This window comes from Petromyzon marinus, chromosome 56 (assembly GCF_048934315.1).
Source record: "Petromyzon marinus isolate PM22_M1 ecotype Great Lakes invasive population chromosome 56, UKy_Petmar_22M1.pri1.0, whole genome shotgun sequence".
Lineage (NCBI taxonomy): Eukaryota > Metazoa > Chordata > Hyperoartia > Petromyzontiformes > Petromyzontidae > Petromyzon > Petromyzon marinus.
The window spans coordinates 5,049,482-5,066,315 of NC_133722.1; the positions used below are offsets into that span (position 1 = coordinate 5,049,482).

The 16,834-nt window shown below is 55.5% G+C and overlaps 1 protein-coding gene across 2 annotated transcripts; it reads right to left on the reverse strand.

The window, feature by feature from the left end:
• Nucleotides 1-8,538: 8,538 nt before the first annotated feature.
• LOC116954684 (insulin-like growth factor-binding protein 4) lies at nucleotides 8,539-15,172 on the reverse strand. Of its 2 annotated transcripts, none has more exons than XM_076052493.1 (4): nucleotides 14,596-15,172; nucleotides 12,700-13,055; nucleotides 11,755-11,886; nucleotides 8,539-9,342 (listed from the first exon to the last, which is right to left on the reverse strand). In XM_076052493.1, the coding sequence occupies exons 1-4, from the start codon at nucleotides 15,047-15,049 to the stop codon at nucleotides 9,196-9,198; spliced, it is 1,089 nt and encodes a 362-aa protein (XP_075908608.1). In that variant the 5' UTR covers nucleotides 15,050-15,172; the 3' UTR covers nucleotides 8,539-9,195. The 2 variants fall into 2 exon arrangements, with proteins under 2 accessions (XP_075908608.1, XP_032831272.2); XM_032975381.2 differs by having other exon boundaries at nucleotides 8,542-9,342; nucleotides 11,755-11,895; nucleotides 14,596-15,171.
• Nucleotides 15,173-16,834: the final 1,662 nt, after the last annotated feature.

The window sequence follows — 16,834 nt, forward strand, 5'->3', positions numbered from 1 at the left end:
TTATTGTTTTGAGAGACGTGGAGGGTGTGGAGTTGGGAGGGAGGGAGGGAGGTGTGGTGGGGTCGGGTGGAGTGGGAGGCAGCGGTTTGGGGAAGGGAGGGCATCTCGCCAGCAATTCGCGAGCGCTGGGACAAAGTTCATCTGCTGCCGCTGCTGCTGCTGTTGTTGTTCGACCTCCGGTCGTCTCGTTCAATGCTGTAGCACGCGACGGCGATCATCACAGGGCGTGGGCTGCGCCCGGATGTCACCCAGAGGCCTTCTCCCGTGTCGTACACGTCCAGTTGTCGTGCTTACACGGCTCGCTGTCAGCCTGCTCTCTTTCGAGTTCTCTCTTCGGGGTTAAACCAAATCGACGAAGGTGAGGCTACCACGTTATAATTGTCCACGATACGATATGCAACTTCACGACATAATTATCCACGATACGATATGCAACTTCACGATATAATTGCCCACGATACAATATGCAACTTCACGGTATAATTGCCCACGATACGATATGCAACTTCACGATATAATTGTCCACGATACAATATGTAACTTCACGATATAATTGCCCACGATACGATATGGAACTTCACGATATAATTGCCCACGATACTATATGCAACTTCACGATATAATTGTCCACGATACGATATGCAACTTCACGATATAATTGTCCACGAAACAATATGTAACTTCACGATATAATTGCCCACGATACGATATGCAACTTCACGATATAATTGCCCACGATACGATATGCAACTTCACGATATAATTGCCCACAATACTATATGCAACTTCACGATATAATTGCCCACGATACTATATGCAACGTCACGATATAATTGCCCACGATAAGATATGCAACTTCACGATATAATTGCCCACGATACGATATGCAACTTCACGATATAATTGTCCACGATACGATATGCAACTTCACGATATAATTGTCCACGATACAATATGTAACTTCACGATATAATTGCCCACGATATGATATGCAACTTCACGATATAATTGCCTACGATACTATATGCAACTTCACGATATAATTGCCCACAATACTATATGCAACTTCACGATAAAATTGTCCACGATACCATGTACAAGGTCACGATATAATTGTCCACGATACGATTTGCAACTTCACGATATGACCCTTGAAATCAGTGTGGCCGATAGGATGGGGGAGAACTTTATTTTATGCGGGGGACATTTGAGTGGGAGACGAGTATTTAACCAACCATCTGGCGTTTTCCGGACAGAAAAAAAATCCCAGCACCTGCCACGGTTCCAAGAACCAACCCATCCTCCCCTCCCTCCCCCGGCCATACTGAGCGCCAGTGGGTCCGCGGATCACGGGGTGGGAACGGCTGGCCCAGTGCGTGACGCTCGTGAAAAGAAACTTGGGATGCTGTGCGGGCTGTCCACGTTCCGAGGAAGTGCTGTGGTGAGCACGGCAGCCTCGGAGAGTTGCGCTCCTCTCTGCGTTCCTGTTTCTCGAGAGAAATTCACGGATTTTGCGGGTGGGTCCGGGTGGGTCCTGGTGGGTCCTGGTGGGTCCTGGTGGGTCCAGGTGAGTCCAGGTGGGTCCTGGTGGGTGCTGGTGGGTCCAGGTGGGTCCAGGTGGGTGCTGGTGGGTCCTGGTGGGTGCTGGTGGGTCCTGGTGGGTCCAAGTGGGTCCTGGTGGGTCCTGGTGGGTCCAGGTGGGTGCTGGTGGGTCCTGGAGGGTCCTGGTGGGTCCTAGTGGGAGCTGGTGGGTCCTGGTGGGTCCTGGTGGGGGCTGGTGGGTCCTGGTGGGTGCTGGTGGGTGCTGGTGGGTCCAGGTGGGTCCCGGTGGGTCCAGCTGGGTGCTGGTGCATCGTCCTTGACCGTCATCGACCGCACCCACGCAGTAGCGGTCACCTTCGGATTCCCCCACCCAGGAGGGGAGAGATCCACGGTAACCCGCGTCTCCGCGTCGTCTCCCGTGTCTCCTCCCGTGTCTCAATGTCCGTGCTTAGCGTCCACGTCTCTCATTTGTATTTTCCCCCTTCCCTGTGATCGGACGGAGGCGGTGGCCGAGCTCGACGCTCTGTGCCGCTGCTGCTGCTGCTCGCGACTCCGACACGGGCACCCCACCATTGATCGTCGGCCGCCTCTCGTGGTGCGGGTGGCATCGACGCATTTGGCCGCGCCGATGTCTCCACCTCGGCCTCGGTGCCCAATCACGGACCCCGGAAACGCACGCCCATAGATGCCGAGCGGCCGGCAACGGACGGTGTGAAACGGTTCCATCGGAAGGTCGCCTGCGTCGTTGCAAAGTGTGGCTGAGCCCACCTATTAACGCGTCTGGCGAGCGTGGTGGAATAGACCAATGGCAAATTATAACCGGACCAGGACACACTGCTGGGGGTGGTCTGGGAACACCTGGGAATTCCCCAGGAAGGGCTAGAGTCTGTGTATAGCAGTGTAGTGTATAGTCGTGTATAGTTTAATAGCGTAAAGTGTAGTAGTGTATAGTGTAGCGTAGTAGTGTATAGTGTAGTATATGGTAGTGTATAGTGTATAATAGTGTATAGTAGTGTATAGTTTAATAGCGTAAAGTGTAGTAGTATATAGTGTAGCGTAGTAGTGTATAGTGTAGTATATGGTAGTGTATAGTGTATAATAGTGTATAGTAGTGTATAGTTTAATAGTGTAAAGTGTAGTAGTATATGGTGTAGCGTAGTAGTGTATAGTGTAGTATATGGTAGTGTATAGTGTATAATAGTGTATAGTAGTGTATAGTGTAGTAGTGTAAAATAGTGTAGTAGTAGTATATAGTAGTGTATGCTGTAGTAGTGTATAGTGTAGTGTATAGGAGCATAAAGTGTAAAGTAGTGTATAGTAGTGTATAGTGTATAATAGTGTATAGTAGTGTATAGTCGTGTAGAGTGTAGCAGTGTATAGTGTAGTGTTTAGTAGTGTATAGTTTAGTAGTGTATAGTGTAGTAATGTATAGTGTAGTGTATAGTGTATAGTAGTGTATAGTGTAGTAGTGTGCAGTACAGTAGTGTATACTGTCGAAGTGTATAATAGTGTATAGTAGTGCATAGTGTAGTAGTGTAAAGTAATGTAGTAGTGTATATTGTATAATCGTGTATAGTAGTGTATAGTGTAGTAGTGTAGTGTATAGTGTAGAAGTATATAGTAGTGTGTAGTGTATAATGTAGTGTATAGTAGTGTATAGTGTAAAGTAGTGTATAGTAGTGTAAAGTAGTGTATAGTAGTGTATAGTAGTGTATAGTGTAGTAGTGTATAGCAGTGTAAAGTAGTGTATAGTGTAGTAATGTATAGTGTAGTAGTGAATAGTAGAATGTAGTAGTATATAGTCGTGTATAGTAGTGTATAGTGTAGTAGTGTATAGTAGTGTAAAGTAGTGTATAGTGTAGTGTATAGTAGTGTATAGTGTAGTAGTGTATAGTCGTGTATAGTAGTTTATAGTAGTGTATAGTGTAGTAGTGTATAGTGTAAAGTAGTGTATAGTAGTGTATAGTGTAGTAGTGTATAGTGTAGGTGTAGTAGTGTATAGTCGTGTATAGTAGTGTATAGTGTAGTAGTGTATAGTTGTGTAAAGTAGTGTATAGTGTAGTGTATAGTACTGTATAGTGTAGTAGTGTATAGTAGTATATAGTGTAGTAGTATATAGTCGTGTATAGTAGTGTATAGTGTATAGTAGTGTAGTGTATAGTAGTGTATAGTAGTGTATAGTGTAGTAGTGTATAGTCGTGTATAGTAGTGTATAGTAGTGTATAGTGTAGTAGTGTATAGTAGTGTAAAGTAGTGTATAGTGTAGTGTATAGTAGTGTATGGTGTGGTAGTGTATAGTCGTGTATAGTAGTGTATAGTAGTGTATAGTGTAGTAGTGTATAGTAGTGTAAAGTAGTGTATAGTGTAGTGCATAGTAGTGTATAGTGTAGTAGTGTATAGTCGTGTATAGTAGTGTATAGTGTATAGTCGTGTATAGTAGTGTATAGTAGTGTATAGTAGTGTATAGTAGTGTATAGTAGTGTATAGTGTAGTAGTGTATAGTCGTGTATAGTAGTGTATAGTAATGTAGTGTATAGTAGTGTATAGTAGTGTATAGTCGTGTATAGTCGTGTATAGTAGTGTATAGTGTAGTAGTGTATAGTAGTGTATAGTGTAGTAGTGTATAGTAGTGTATAGTGTAGTAGTGTATAGTTGTGTATAGTAGTGTATAGTAGTGTATAGTGTATAGTAGTGTAGTGTATAGTAGTGTATAGTAGTGTATAGTAATGTATAGTAGTGTATAGTGTAGTGTATAGTAGTGTATAGTAGTGTATAGTAGTGTAGTGTATAGTAGTGTAGTGTTTAGTAGTGTATAGTGTATAGTAGTGTAGTGTATAGTAGTGTATAGTGTATAGTAGTGTAGTGTATAGTGTATAGTAGTGTAGTGTATAGTAGTGTATAGTAGTGAATATTGTATAGTAGTGTAGTGTATAGTAGTGTATAGTAGGGTATAGTGTATAGTAGTGTAGTGTATAGTTGCAGTGCTAGAGCCCATTGCCAGCGACAGCGAGGATTGAACCGCCACTCAACACTCCGCGTCCCCCACCAGCACAAAGCCGGCTGAGCAACGATCGAGCGTTCAACGTTCCCCTTCCCTACGACTCGCGCCTTGGTCGCCACGAGGACGCTGAGTAACGTAATCACAAACACACACACACGCACGCACACGTGAGCGTGCGGTACGAGTCACGAGGCTCGCGGCATCGCCGTTGTGCCGTCAGAGACCCGGGCGGTCTCACGAGCTCATTTATATTTTTGCCGCAGATAAATCATCGCTTGAAGGAGGAGGAAAAATAAATTTAAAAAAAACGCGAAGTGAATGACTAAATTTGAGGCTCGGCCAGGGGTCTCGGCGGCCTCCGAACAATCGCTCGCTGTGTCCGTGCCAGCCGTTGTCTCGACACAAAGGCCCCAATGTTTTTGCAGCTTTGCTCTTGGAGCGAGGCTTTCTTGGCTTTTGCTGGGACCCGTTCTAAAATTAAACATCGCGTTTCGATCATTTTATCTTGACCCTCATTTTCCCCGTGCCAAAAAAAAGAAAAAGAAACGCCGCGTCTGGCTCCAGCGAACATCTGGAATCGAGCGCCTTTAAGATTTAAAACTAAATTGAGAGCGATAGAGAGAGAGAGGAGGAGGAGGAAAAAAAAACAAGCAACGGCCGGGAGGCCAGGCAGCGGTGCAGGAGGAGCGCCGTGGTTGCGGTGGTTGCGATGGCCACTCTCGACTCTGCTAAAGCTGCCCACGTTTCCTCGCGAGCGGCCAGCCGTCCTGCCTAACTGCCGAGAGCAGGCGGCGGTGACTCCCTGGCGACAGCGGCAGCCGACGGCCCGGAGTGTCGGGCAGAGCGAACGGCAGCCGCGGGTTTCCCGGGACCCTGAAGGCTTGACCGAGCGTGGAAACGCCGAGGGGCAGAAATCGCGCCCCACGGGACCCGGCGCGCTCAGCCACCACTTAACTGTTTTTTTTTTCTTTTCTCAGAATCGGTGGACAAAGTTAATTTATTACCCGTCCTTGCAATATTTGTCTTTTTTTATTTCACTGTTTAATTCGGCGGCTCGAACAGCCACGTCGGGCTCGAAACCCCGTGCCTCGCAGCTGGGACTCCGAAGGTTGGGATCGAGGACTCACCTCGCCGGCGCGGCGCTGGGGGCTCGCTTAGGAGCTGGGTGTTAGTGACGCGCTTCGCAGGGCCCGGTGCCACACGACGCCGTCCTGCTCGGCTGTTGGCGGCTTTAAAAAGCTCGGGCTGATAACAAACAAACAAAAACAAGAACCTCGCTTTAAGCGGTGACGGTTTTTCTGAATCGATGAGCGATTACCAAAAAATCGGGCATCGCTTGCAGCGGTCCAGCCACCAGCAAGAGATAGCTCTTAGAGCTCGGGTTTGGCCCAAATCCACGCTGACCAGGACGTGTCGTTGTAAAAGCTGGGAGTGCCCCACGTTTCATCCCACCGCATGGGATATGCCGATCGCCTGCGGCGTACCAATACTGCCGGTCGGGCAGAGGTGGAGTTTGAAGAAAACTGCACCGTGGTTTCGCCTGCCGCGCCGGGACATCGAATCGGACCGACAGGCTCGCGGGCGGCAGTCCGAGCGCGCTAACCGGAATCTCCCGTCGTCCGCCGGCTCACCAGGCGAACACGCTTTGCGTGTGTTGCTGGACGCACATGGCAGACCGGTGACCCACACATTGTCGAGCTAGGCGAGGGGGGTCTGGAGCTGACCGAGGACGTGAGAACGGCACCGCGTGCCCGGGGGGGGGGGGGAGATTCGGGGTCCCACCCGGCGCGTCGCCGCTCCCTTCCGTCAGCGCCGCCGTCGGTTTTGCTGAACCCTACCGGGCGCCGCGAGGGCATCAGCTCGCCGACGCGGCCCTTGCTGGGGCAATACAAAAACACACACACACACACCCATGTTGTTTCCCGTAGCCAGTGCGTCGCCAGCAGGCCCGAGTTGAATCGTTCAGGGAGCGCGGTGAGCACGCCGGCACGCGAGCCGTGCTCGAGACCCTGGTTGGCAACGCGCGCCCGCGCACTCGCGCGGGCGGGCGGGCGGGCGCGCCGCTGTCGGCGATCGGCGCCGTGGGGGCAAATGAACGCGAACCAAACTCCGGTCGATGAATAAACAAAGGTCACGTTTATTTTATAACGAGAGCAGCAACGGAAATCGAGCGCACGACACGTCCTAAGGCGCGCCTGTTTGACGACGCGCGGCCTCGTTATGTCGGGCCCACCGTGGTCCTGGCGTATGACGGACTCGTTCCCCGGCGTGGCAGCGCGTGCGTCTGTCGGCGCCGACGGGAGGCGAAACTGCGACCGGCACGCTCGGTTATTTCCACAGCGTCGTCCCCCCCACGTCATGAGCTGAAAAAGAGCTGGGCTCTTCCGATGCCATCAACACGGGATGCAGGCAGAAGAACACAGCAACAACAATATAATAATAATAATAATAAGATGACGATGGTGGCGACGGTGATGACGATGGTAACGATTGGTAACGATGGTGATGACGATTATGATGATGGTGACAACGATGGTTATGACAATGGTTATGACGTCGGTGACGATGGTGACGATGGTGATGACGATGGTTATGACGATGGTGACGATGGTTATGACGATGGTGACGATGGTTGTGACGATGGTTATGACGATGGTGACGATGGTTATGACGATGGTTGTGACGATGGTGACGATGGTGACGATGGTTATGACGATGGTGACGATGGTTGTGACGATGGTTATGACGATGGTGACGATGGTTGTGACGATGGTGACGATGATTATGACGATGGTAACAATGGTTATGACGATGGTGACGATGGTTATGACGATGGTTGTGACGATGGTTGTGACGATGGTTATGACGATGGTTATGACGATGGTTATGACGATGGTTATGACGATGGTAACAATGGTTATGACGATGGTTGTGACGATGGTTATGACGATGGTGGTGACGATGGTTGTGACGATGGTTGTGACGATGGTTATGACGATGGCCACACACTCGCCGGCAAGCGCTGGAGGCACGTCACGGTCGCCTCATCCCCACGGGGCTGTCGGGGAACGGGTCCACAAAACGCCGAACGGACAGCGACAGAGGGCACCGTTGACGTTTAAAGGCGTGAGGAGTGAACGCATTTTTGTCGGGCTCGGGGCAGAGGTGATGGGAGGGGAATTCAAACGTGGAGGAGACGGATAATTGTTTTTACCCGAGGTGCAGCGGCTGAGTTGGGTGAGTGGGGTTTAAGTGAGTGGGTCGGTGGGTGAGTGAATGTGTTTGCGACACTGCAGCGTGATGGATGAACAACGGTCGAGATGGAGCAGTCTGGTGGACCGAGTCCTCGGCCACGGGGAGAGGAATGTGGCGAGCGACGTTCGTGGGAACGATGACTCTGCCTTTCTGCGATCCGTCAGTCGTTGCCCGTGAGTCAGCACAACTTCCACGCCCCGGGGGGGGGGGAGGGGGGGGGCTTACAAAACTTAATCATGAGGTGGAAGAGAGAGAGAGAGGAGAGACACCAAGAGCCTGCGGTTTGTTGTGCTTGGCCCCGTGTGGATTTCAGGGGCCTTTGTTTGGGTGTTTTGGCAGCCGCAGTGCCGCGTGCGCGCAACGTGGAGGCAGCCAGCTTTGACGACCGCACGGGACTCCACTGCAGCCCCCCACACTCGGGAAGCCACTCCGACACATTACGTAAATTATTCATTGCTGCGGGTGCCCAACAGAGTCATCGGCGGTCACTGTCGCTGTTAACGGAGCCGCGCGCTGGCAGCGGCAGCTGGGACGCTGCTGGGGGGGGGGGGGCTGGGACCCTACTGGGGGGGGCTGGGACCCTGTTGGGGGGGGCTGGGACCCTGTTGTGGGGGGCTAGGACCCTGTTGTGGGGGGGCTGTGACTCTACTGGGAGGGCTGGGACCCTGCTGGGGAGGGCTGGGACCCTGTTGTGGGGGGGGGGGGGGCTGGGACCCTGTTGTGGGGGGGGGGGGGCTGGGACCCTGCTGGGGGGGGACTGGGACCCTCCTGGGGGGCTGGGACCCTACTGAGGGGGGACTGGGACCCTCCTGGGGGGCTGGGACCCTACTGGGGGGGGGGCTGGGACCCTGTTGTGGTGGGGGGTCTGGGACCCTACTGGGGGGGGGCTGGGACCCTACTGGGGGGCTGTATTTCCATCTGCACCATATCCGGTGTTGCTGAACTCGGGACCCCGCTCCATGTATCCATCTGATCCAGCTTGCAGCGTTTGCTGACCACCTGCTAAATGCCCCGAGCCCGGTAAAGTTGCAATGTCACTTTTCTATTTGCAGTGTAGCGAGTCCTCTATCCATCGTACGACCGCCGTTCAATTCCCCACGCAGCGGCCGGCGTGTTAGTGGCCCGGAGGGAGGCATGAAGCGCCGAGGCAGCCCAACAACGCGCATTTGAACTCCGCGACTCTCTCTCTACGCACAATAAGCCGTCACCGCTCATCTCTTCACGTCAACAATTCGCAAGCCCCACGCCCCCCCCCACCCACCCCCGCCCCCGCCCCACCGTCGATCGTGACCTGCAGCGACAACGACCACCGCCGAGGAAGGAGACCCGCGGATGAGCGCTAGGAGGGGGGTGGTGGTGGTGTTGGTGGTGGTGTCGCGCGCCGCCACTCCCAAGCGTCACTTGCGGTTGGGCGTCTCAGGCTCGCGCCGCCGCGTGACGCAGTCGAGTTCGCCGCGCACGACGGGCGAGCCGGGCACGTGGCCTCCCGTGTCCGCGTGCACGCACCAACACTCGCCGCGCTGACCGCTCAGGGACGTGCGGCACTGCGCGCAGCGGCGCGAGCCGAGGCACACCGAGGGAGGGGTGGGGTGGGTGGGGAGGGAGGGAGGGGAGGGAGGGAGGAGAGGGAGGGAGGAGAGCGAGAGGAAGGTAGGAGGGAGGGGAGGGAGGGAGGGTGGGGAGGGAGGGAGGGGAAGGTAGGAGGGAGGGGAGGGAGGGGAGGGAGGGAGGAGAGGGAGGGAGGAGAGGGAGAGGAAGGTAGGAGGGAGGGGAGGGAGGGAGGGAGGGGAGGGAGGGAGGGAGGGGAGGGAGGGAGGGGAAGGTAGGAGGGAGGGAGGAGAGGGAGGGAGGAGAGGGAGGGTGGGAGGGAGGGAGGGGAGGGTGGGAGGGAGGAGGGGGAACGTCACGCAACGCGCAGTAACAACAGGGGTCTTATATTTCGATTTAAAGCTTTCGTGACTGCAAGGATTCATCTTCTTTGGTTCTTTCGGTAAAGTCACGTAGAATGAGAATAAAATAATAAAATAATAACACGATCAAATTCTCACGACGTTTCGGCCACAACACAAGTGGCCTTCAGGTGAAAGGAACAAACCTGTCGAGACGACAGAGCTTCAATGAACGTTGTTAAGATTCGTGGCGTCTTTTAAGCTGGTTTAGAGAAGTGAGGCACCTTGACAAAGGGGTTTACATATCAAACAGGAGAATTTAGCATTGAAATAGCAGAGGGATTAGCTTGTGACTGGTCACAGAAATGGCTATGTTAAAGTCAAAGCCTACACATCCACAGAAGCATCTAGTACAAATCAAACAGGAAAATTTATCATTGAAATAGCTGAGTGATTAGCTTGTGACTGGTCACAGAAATGGCTATGTTAAAGTCAAAGCCTACACATCCACAGAGGCACTTAGTACATATCAAACAGGATAATTTATCATTGAAATAGCTGAGTGATTAGCTTGTGACTGGTCACAGAAATGGCTATGTTAAAGTCAAAGCCTACACATCCACAGAGGCACCTAGTACATATCAAACAGGAGAATTTATCATTGAAATAGCTGAGTGATTAGCTTGTGACTGGTCACAGAAATGGCTATGTTAAAGTCAAAGCCTACACATCTACAGAGGCACCTAGTAAAAATCAAACAGGAGAATTTATCATTGAAATAGCTGAGTGATTAGCTTGTGACTGGTCACATAATTGGCTATGTTAAAGTCAAAGCCTACACATCCACAGAGGCACCTAGTAAAAATCAAACAGGAGAATTTATCATTGAAATAGCTGAGTGATTAGCTTGTGACTGGTCACAGAATTGGCTATGTTAAAGTCAAAGCCTACACATCCACAGAGGCACCTAGTACATATCAAACAGGAGAATTTATCATTGAAATAGCTGAGTGATTAGCTTGTGACTGGTCACAGAAATGGCTATGTTAAAGTCAAAGCCTACACATCTACAGAGGCACCTAGTAAAAATCAAACAGGAGAATTTATCATTGAAATAGCTGAGTGATTAGCTTGTTACTGGTCACAGAATTGGCTATGTTAAAGTCAAAGCCCACACATCCACAGAGGCACCTAGTAAAAATCAAACAGGAGAATTTATCATTGAAATAGCTGAGTGATTAGCTTGTGACTGGTCACAGAATTGGCTATGTTAAAGTCAAAGCCTACACATCCACAGAGGCACCTAGTACATATCAAACAGGAGAATTTATCATTGAAATAGCTGAGTGATTAGCTTGTGACTGGTCACAGAAATGGCTATGTTAAAGTCAAAGCCTACACATCTACAGAGGCACCTAGTAAAAATCAAACAGGAGAATTTATCATTGAAATAGCTGAGTGATTAGCTTGTGACTGGTCACAGAATTGGCTATGTTAAAGTCAAAGCCTACACATCTACAGAAGCACCTAGTAAAAATCAAACAGGAGAATTTATCATTGAAATAACTGAGTGATTAGCTTGTGACTGGTCACAGAATTGGCTATGTTAAAGTCAAAGCCTACACATCCACAGAGGCACCCTCGGCTGGTCGAGGCCGTCACAGATGAATGAGCGAGTAAGCGAACGAACGAGCGAGTGGGTGAGTGAGTGGTGGGTGAGTGGGTGGGCGAGTGGGTGGGTGGGTGAGCGAGTGGGTGAGTGGGTGGCGACCTGCTTGGCGTGGTAGAGGCCGTCACAGATGAATGAGCGAGTAAGCGAACGAACGAGCGAACGAACGAGCGAGTGAGCGAGTGGGTGAGTGGGTGGGTGGGTGAGTGGGTGGGCGAGTGGGTGAGTGGGCGAGTGGGTGGGTGGGCGAGTGGGTGGGTGGGCGAGTGGGTGGGTGGGTGAGTGGGTGGGCGAGTGGGTGGGTGAGTGGGTGGGCGAGTGGGTGGGCGAGTGGGTGAGTGGGTGAGTTGGTGGGCGAGTGGGTGGGTGGGCGAGTGGGTGAGTGGGTGGGTGGCCACCTGCTTGGCGTGGTAGAGGCCGTCGCGGCTGCAGTTGGGGATGTAGAGGAGGTACAGCTCCTCGAGTGGGACGCGCTCCTCGCGCGAGCGCCGCTGCAGCCGCTCGATCTTCTCCACCACCGCCTCCAGCTCCTGCAGGCACTGAGCAGCAGCAGGAGCAGCAGCAGGAGCAGCAGCAGCAGGAGCAGGAGCAGCAGCAGCAGCAGGAGCAGCAGCAGCAGGAGCAGCAGCAGGAGCAGCAGCAGGAGCAGCAGCAGCAGGAGCAGCAGCAGCAGGAGCAGCAGGAGCAGCAGCAGGAGCAGCAGCAGGAGTAGCAGGAGCAGCAGCAGGAGCAGCAGCAGGAGCAGCAGCAGCAGGAGCAGCAGCAGGAGCAGCAGCAGCAGCAGGAGCAGCAGCAGGAGCAGCAGCAGCAGGAGCAGCAGCAGGAGCAGCAGCAGGAGCAGCACTTGAGCATCGGCACTACCAGCCCCGGTGTTCAGTGCGTGCTCGTGAAGGGGAAGACGGGAGGGGTGGTGGCGGTGGGGTGGTCCAGGACTGATTCAGATTTCACTCCCACCGACTGCTGTAAGCCGTTGCCGGGAATCTAACCGGCGTGGCCACGATCTTCATTCGAAGCTTTCGTGACTGCAGGAATCCACGCTCTTTGGTTCTTTCGGTAAAGTCATCACGTAGTGGGTAGAAAATAAAATGAATCACGACGTTTCGGGCGCAACGCAAGCGGCCCGCCATCAGGTGGGAAGGCCTTGGTCTGCCTCGGCAGCATATATACCGACGTGACTTTACCGAAAGAACCACATTTGCAATGCGTGGCTACGTTCGCTGCTCTGCGCGCTCGCCGCTGCGCAACCGGCCCGGCCTGCTGCAACCTGCACCCCCCCCCCCCGCCTCCTCCTCCTCCCCACCCCTCCCCTCCTCACAGGTGGAAACCCCCCGGCGCCCGCTCACCGGGCCGTGCCTCCCCCAGGGCTTCACGTGCCGCGGGTTGGCGCTGCCCTCCGGCAGGGCGTTGGGCCGAAGATGCGCGTGCTGCCTGCCGGCTTGCTGCTGCTGCTGCTGAGGGGTGCTGCGTCCCACGCCCTCCCTGCTGCCGTTGTGCATGCGGCGCCGCTCTTGGCCCTGCTTCTGCACGCGCTCCCGATGCATCGCCACGGACTTGCCGTCGTCTGGATGCGGGGTCCGCGCGGGCAGCGGCAGCGGCTGGGGTTGTGCGGGTCCTGCTGCCGAGAGGACTCCTGCACCGTCGACGTCGCTCGCGACGTCCGCGGACGAAGCCTCCTCGTCCTTGTCCGTGTCGTTCGCCTCTGCGCCACAGACACCATTAAACCTCCATTCCACCTCCTCCTCCTCCACGCAGAGCCCTCTCTTGAAAGACCACTTCGACGCCCCGTCTTTAGACCCCCCCCACACCCACCTCTCTGCTCTCTGTGTGGACCTGCGTTGATATCCGAATGATGATGGAGTTACTGATTATGATGGAGTAGCGATAGTGACTGAAGCCTCGCAGAGCATTTGGGCAAAATTGTGGTGGTGGTGGTGATGGTGGTGGTGATGGTGGTGGTGGGTTCGCACGTCGCTCTTGTGCGTGTGCTTCAGAGGGCACCTCGTGGGACTCACACTTTTGAGGAGGCCACACAGCCCTGGGCCGGGAATCCAGGCACTCGGCTCCGAGACACAACAACCGACCCCCGTGACGCCGATCATTACTGCCCGCAGTGCAAGGTTAATCATTACCCGTGTCAACATGTTTACGCGCGCTCTTCATCGCTCAAAGGTCCAAGTGATTCCCCGCTGTCGTTCATAATCAAGGTTTTGGGGTGAGATAGCGTCGGTATAAATGTGAAGTGGCCCTCCACCACCCGACACAGCCAATCAGCAAGGGATTTGTCACGTAAACAAAACGCCAATTAGTTACTACTTCAGCCCACCGGTGTGTTGGAGAGTAAATCCACAACATTTTAAATTTGAGTACAGCGACGTTTCGCTGGTAATTACATCCAGCATCATCGGACGATTATGAATAATATTGGTCGCGAAAGCCTGCGTGTTAAACTGATGCCCCCCCCCCCACCCCACCCCCTGCTCAGATGAGCGGTGCCCATCTGCCGCGGCGAATATTCCGCGCGCCTGTGGCGTCTGCGTTGTGTCGACCGTGCTCGATCAACCAAAATGATACGAACCGGCAAACTGCTTCGCTCAAACCCCCGCTGATCTACCTGGGCCCTATCTGCGCTCTCGGGGGGAGTGCGCAGATAGGGCCCAGGTGGCACGACCTGGGTCTGTTCAGTGACCTCTTATTGCACCTAGCCTGGCACAGCAGTCAACCCATGGCACCTGCTGGGTCTGTCCCGTGACCTCCTCCTGCACGTAGCCTGGCACAGAATTCAACCCATGGCACCTGCAAGGTCTAGTCCCGTGACCTCCTCCTGCACATAGCCTGGCACAGAAGTCATCCCATTGCTGCTGCTGGGTCTGTCCCGTAACCTCATCCTGCACATAGCCTGGCACAGCAGTCAACCCATGGCACTACCTGGATCTGTTCCGTGACCTCTTATTGCACCTAGCCCGGCACAGCAGTCATCCCATAGCACCTGCTGGGTCTGTGACGTGACCTCCTGCACCTAACCTGGCACAGCAGTCAACAAAATGATACCTGCTGGGTCTGTCCCGTGACCTCCTGCACCTAGCCTGGCACAGCAGTCCACCCATGGCACCTAATGGGTCTGTACGCAGATAAGGGCCCAGGTGGATCTGCGCACTCGGGGGAGTGCTCAGCGTCCCACCCACTCCCCCAACCCCAACCGAGCCCGATCGGTTACCCGCGGCGCGCGGAGCGACGCTCACCGCGCTTGGCGCTGCTGGTGCAGATGCCGCGGCCTCGCACCAGCGAGTGCAGGGGCCTCTCCTCGCCGGGCCGCGGGTAGCAGCGGAGACCCATGCCGCAGCGCGGTGTGTACACCCCGCACGCCTCGCCCTGGCGGGCGGCGCACACGGCGCAGCAGCCGCAGCCCGGCTCGCGGGCCAGCTCGGGGCACCACGGGGGCGCCGTGGGGCACCGCGACAGCGTCTCGGTCGAGCACGGAGGGCAGCCGAAGGCGGACTGCGTCTGCGTTGTGTCGACGAGCAGCGACGACGAGGAGGACGACGACGATGACGAGGAGGAGGAGGAGGAGGAGGACGATGAGGAGGAGGAGGAGAAAGAGGAGGCGCGTGAGCACGGAGCGCGCCCCATGGCCGTGAGCAGCACGACGGAGCTCAGCAGGCACCTCGACATCGTCGCCAGCGTCGTCGCCGACATCGTCGGCCGTTGCTCCTCGCACGCGAGACCTGCTGACACAACGACCTCCTCCTCCTCCTCCACTGGATGACGGAGAGATGCCAGGCGAAGTCGCCACGGACTCCCGCGCGCGCGCCCCCCCCCCCCTTCTCTCCTCCCTCCCCCCTCCTCCACGCAGCCCCGAACCTCGTGGAAACAGCGATCCTGGGGATGGGACACGGGCCGGTGGAGAGAGGGTGAGGAGGTGGCTGTGAGGGAGGGTGAGGAGGTGGCTGGGAGGGAGGGTGAGGAGGTGGCTGTGAGGGAGGGTGAGGAGGTGGCTGGGGAGGGAGGGTGAGGGAGGTGCCTGGGAGGGTGAGGAGGTGGCTGGGAGGGAGGGTAAGGAGGTGGCTGGGAGGGAGGGTGAGGAGGTGGCTGTGAGGGAGGGTGAGGAGGTGGCTGGGGAGGGAGGGTGAGGAGGTGGCTGTGAGGGAGGGTGAGGAGGTGGCTGGGAGGGAGGGTGAGGAGGTGGCTGGGAGGGAGGGTGAGGAGGTGGCTGGGAGGGAGGGTGAGGAGGTGGCTGTGAGGGAGGGTGAGGAGGTGGCTGTGAGGGAGGGTGAGGAGGTGGCTGGGAGGGAGGGTGAGGAGGTGGCTGGGAGGGAGGGTGAGGAGGTGGCTGGGAGGGAGGGTGAGGAGGTGGCTGGGAGGGAGGGTGAGGAGGTGGCTGGGAGGGAGGGTGAGGAGGTGGCTGGGAGGGAGGGTGAGGAGGTGGCTAGGAAAGAGGGTGAAGAGGTGGCTGGGAGGGAGGGTGAGGGAGGTGGCTGGGAGGGAGGGTGAGGAGGTGGCTGTGAGGGAGGGTGAGGAGGTGGCTGGGAGGGAGGGTGAGGAGGTGGCTGGGAGGGAGGGTGAGGAGGTGGCTGTGAGGGAGGGTGAGGAGGTGGCTGGGAGGGAGGGTGAGGAGGTGGCTGGGAGGGAGGGTGAGGAGGAGACTGGGAGGGTGAGGAGGTGGCTGTGAGGGAAAACTGGGGGGTGAGGAGGTGGCTGTGAGGGAGGGTGAGGAGGTGGCTGTGAGGGAGGGTGAGGAGGTGGCTGTGAGGGAGGGTGAGGAGGTGGCTGTGAGGGAGGGTGAGAAGGTGGCTGTGAGGGTGAGGAGGTGGCTGGGAGGGTGAGGAGGAGACTGGGAGGGTGAGGAGGAGACTGGGAGGGTGAGGAGGTGGCTGTGAGGGAGGGTGAGGAGGTGGCTGGGAGGGAGGATGAGGAGGTGGCTGTGAGGGTGAGGAGGTGGCTGGGAGGGTGAGGAGGAGACTGGGAGGGTGAGGAGGTGGCTGGGAGGGTGAGGAGGTGGCTGTGAGGGAGGGTGAGGAGGAGGCTGGGAGGGTGAGGAGGTGGCTGGGAGGGTGAGGAGGTGGCTGTGAGGGAGGGTGAGGAGGTGACTGGGAGGGAGGGTGAGGAGGAGACTGGGAGGGTGAGGAGGTGGCTGGGAGGGTGAGGAGGTGGCTGTGAGGGAGGGTGGAGGAGGCTGGGAGGGTGAGGAGGTGGCTGGGAGGGTGAGGAGGTGGCTGTGAGGGAGGGTGAGGAGGTGGCTGGGAGGGAGGGTGAGGAGGTGGCTGGGAGGGTGGGTGAGGAGGTGGCTGTGAGGGAGGGTGAGGAGGTGGCTGTGAGGGAGGGTGAGGAGGTGGCTGGGAGGGAGGGTGAGGAGGTGGCTGTGAGGGAGGGTGAGGAGGACTGGACGAGGAGGATCTCGTGGAGGCGGTGTCGCTGAGCTGGGGTTTATAGCCCCCCCCCCCCCCCCGAGGGGGGCGGACTTGGTGTGGATGGAGGCACCAC

Coding starts and splice junctions, on each gene's coding strand:
- LOC116954684 (XM_032975381.2), bottom strand. CDS start 15,049: ATGTCGGCGACGACGCTGGCGACGATGTCGAGGTGCCTGCTGAGCTCC. Junction 11,896..12,699: donor CCTGGGGGAGGCACGGCCCG/GTGAGCGGGCGC, acceptor GCTGCTGCTCAG/TGCCTGCAGGAGCTGGAGGC. Junction 9,343..11,754: donor GCCTCTACCACGCCAAGCAG/GTGGCCACCCAC, acceptor CGCTGCGCGCAG/TGCCGCACGTCCCTGAGCGG.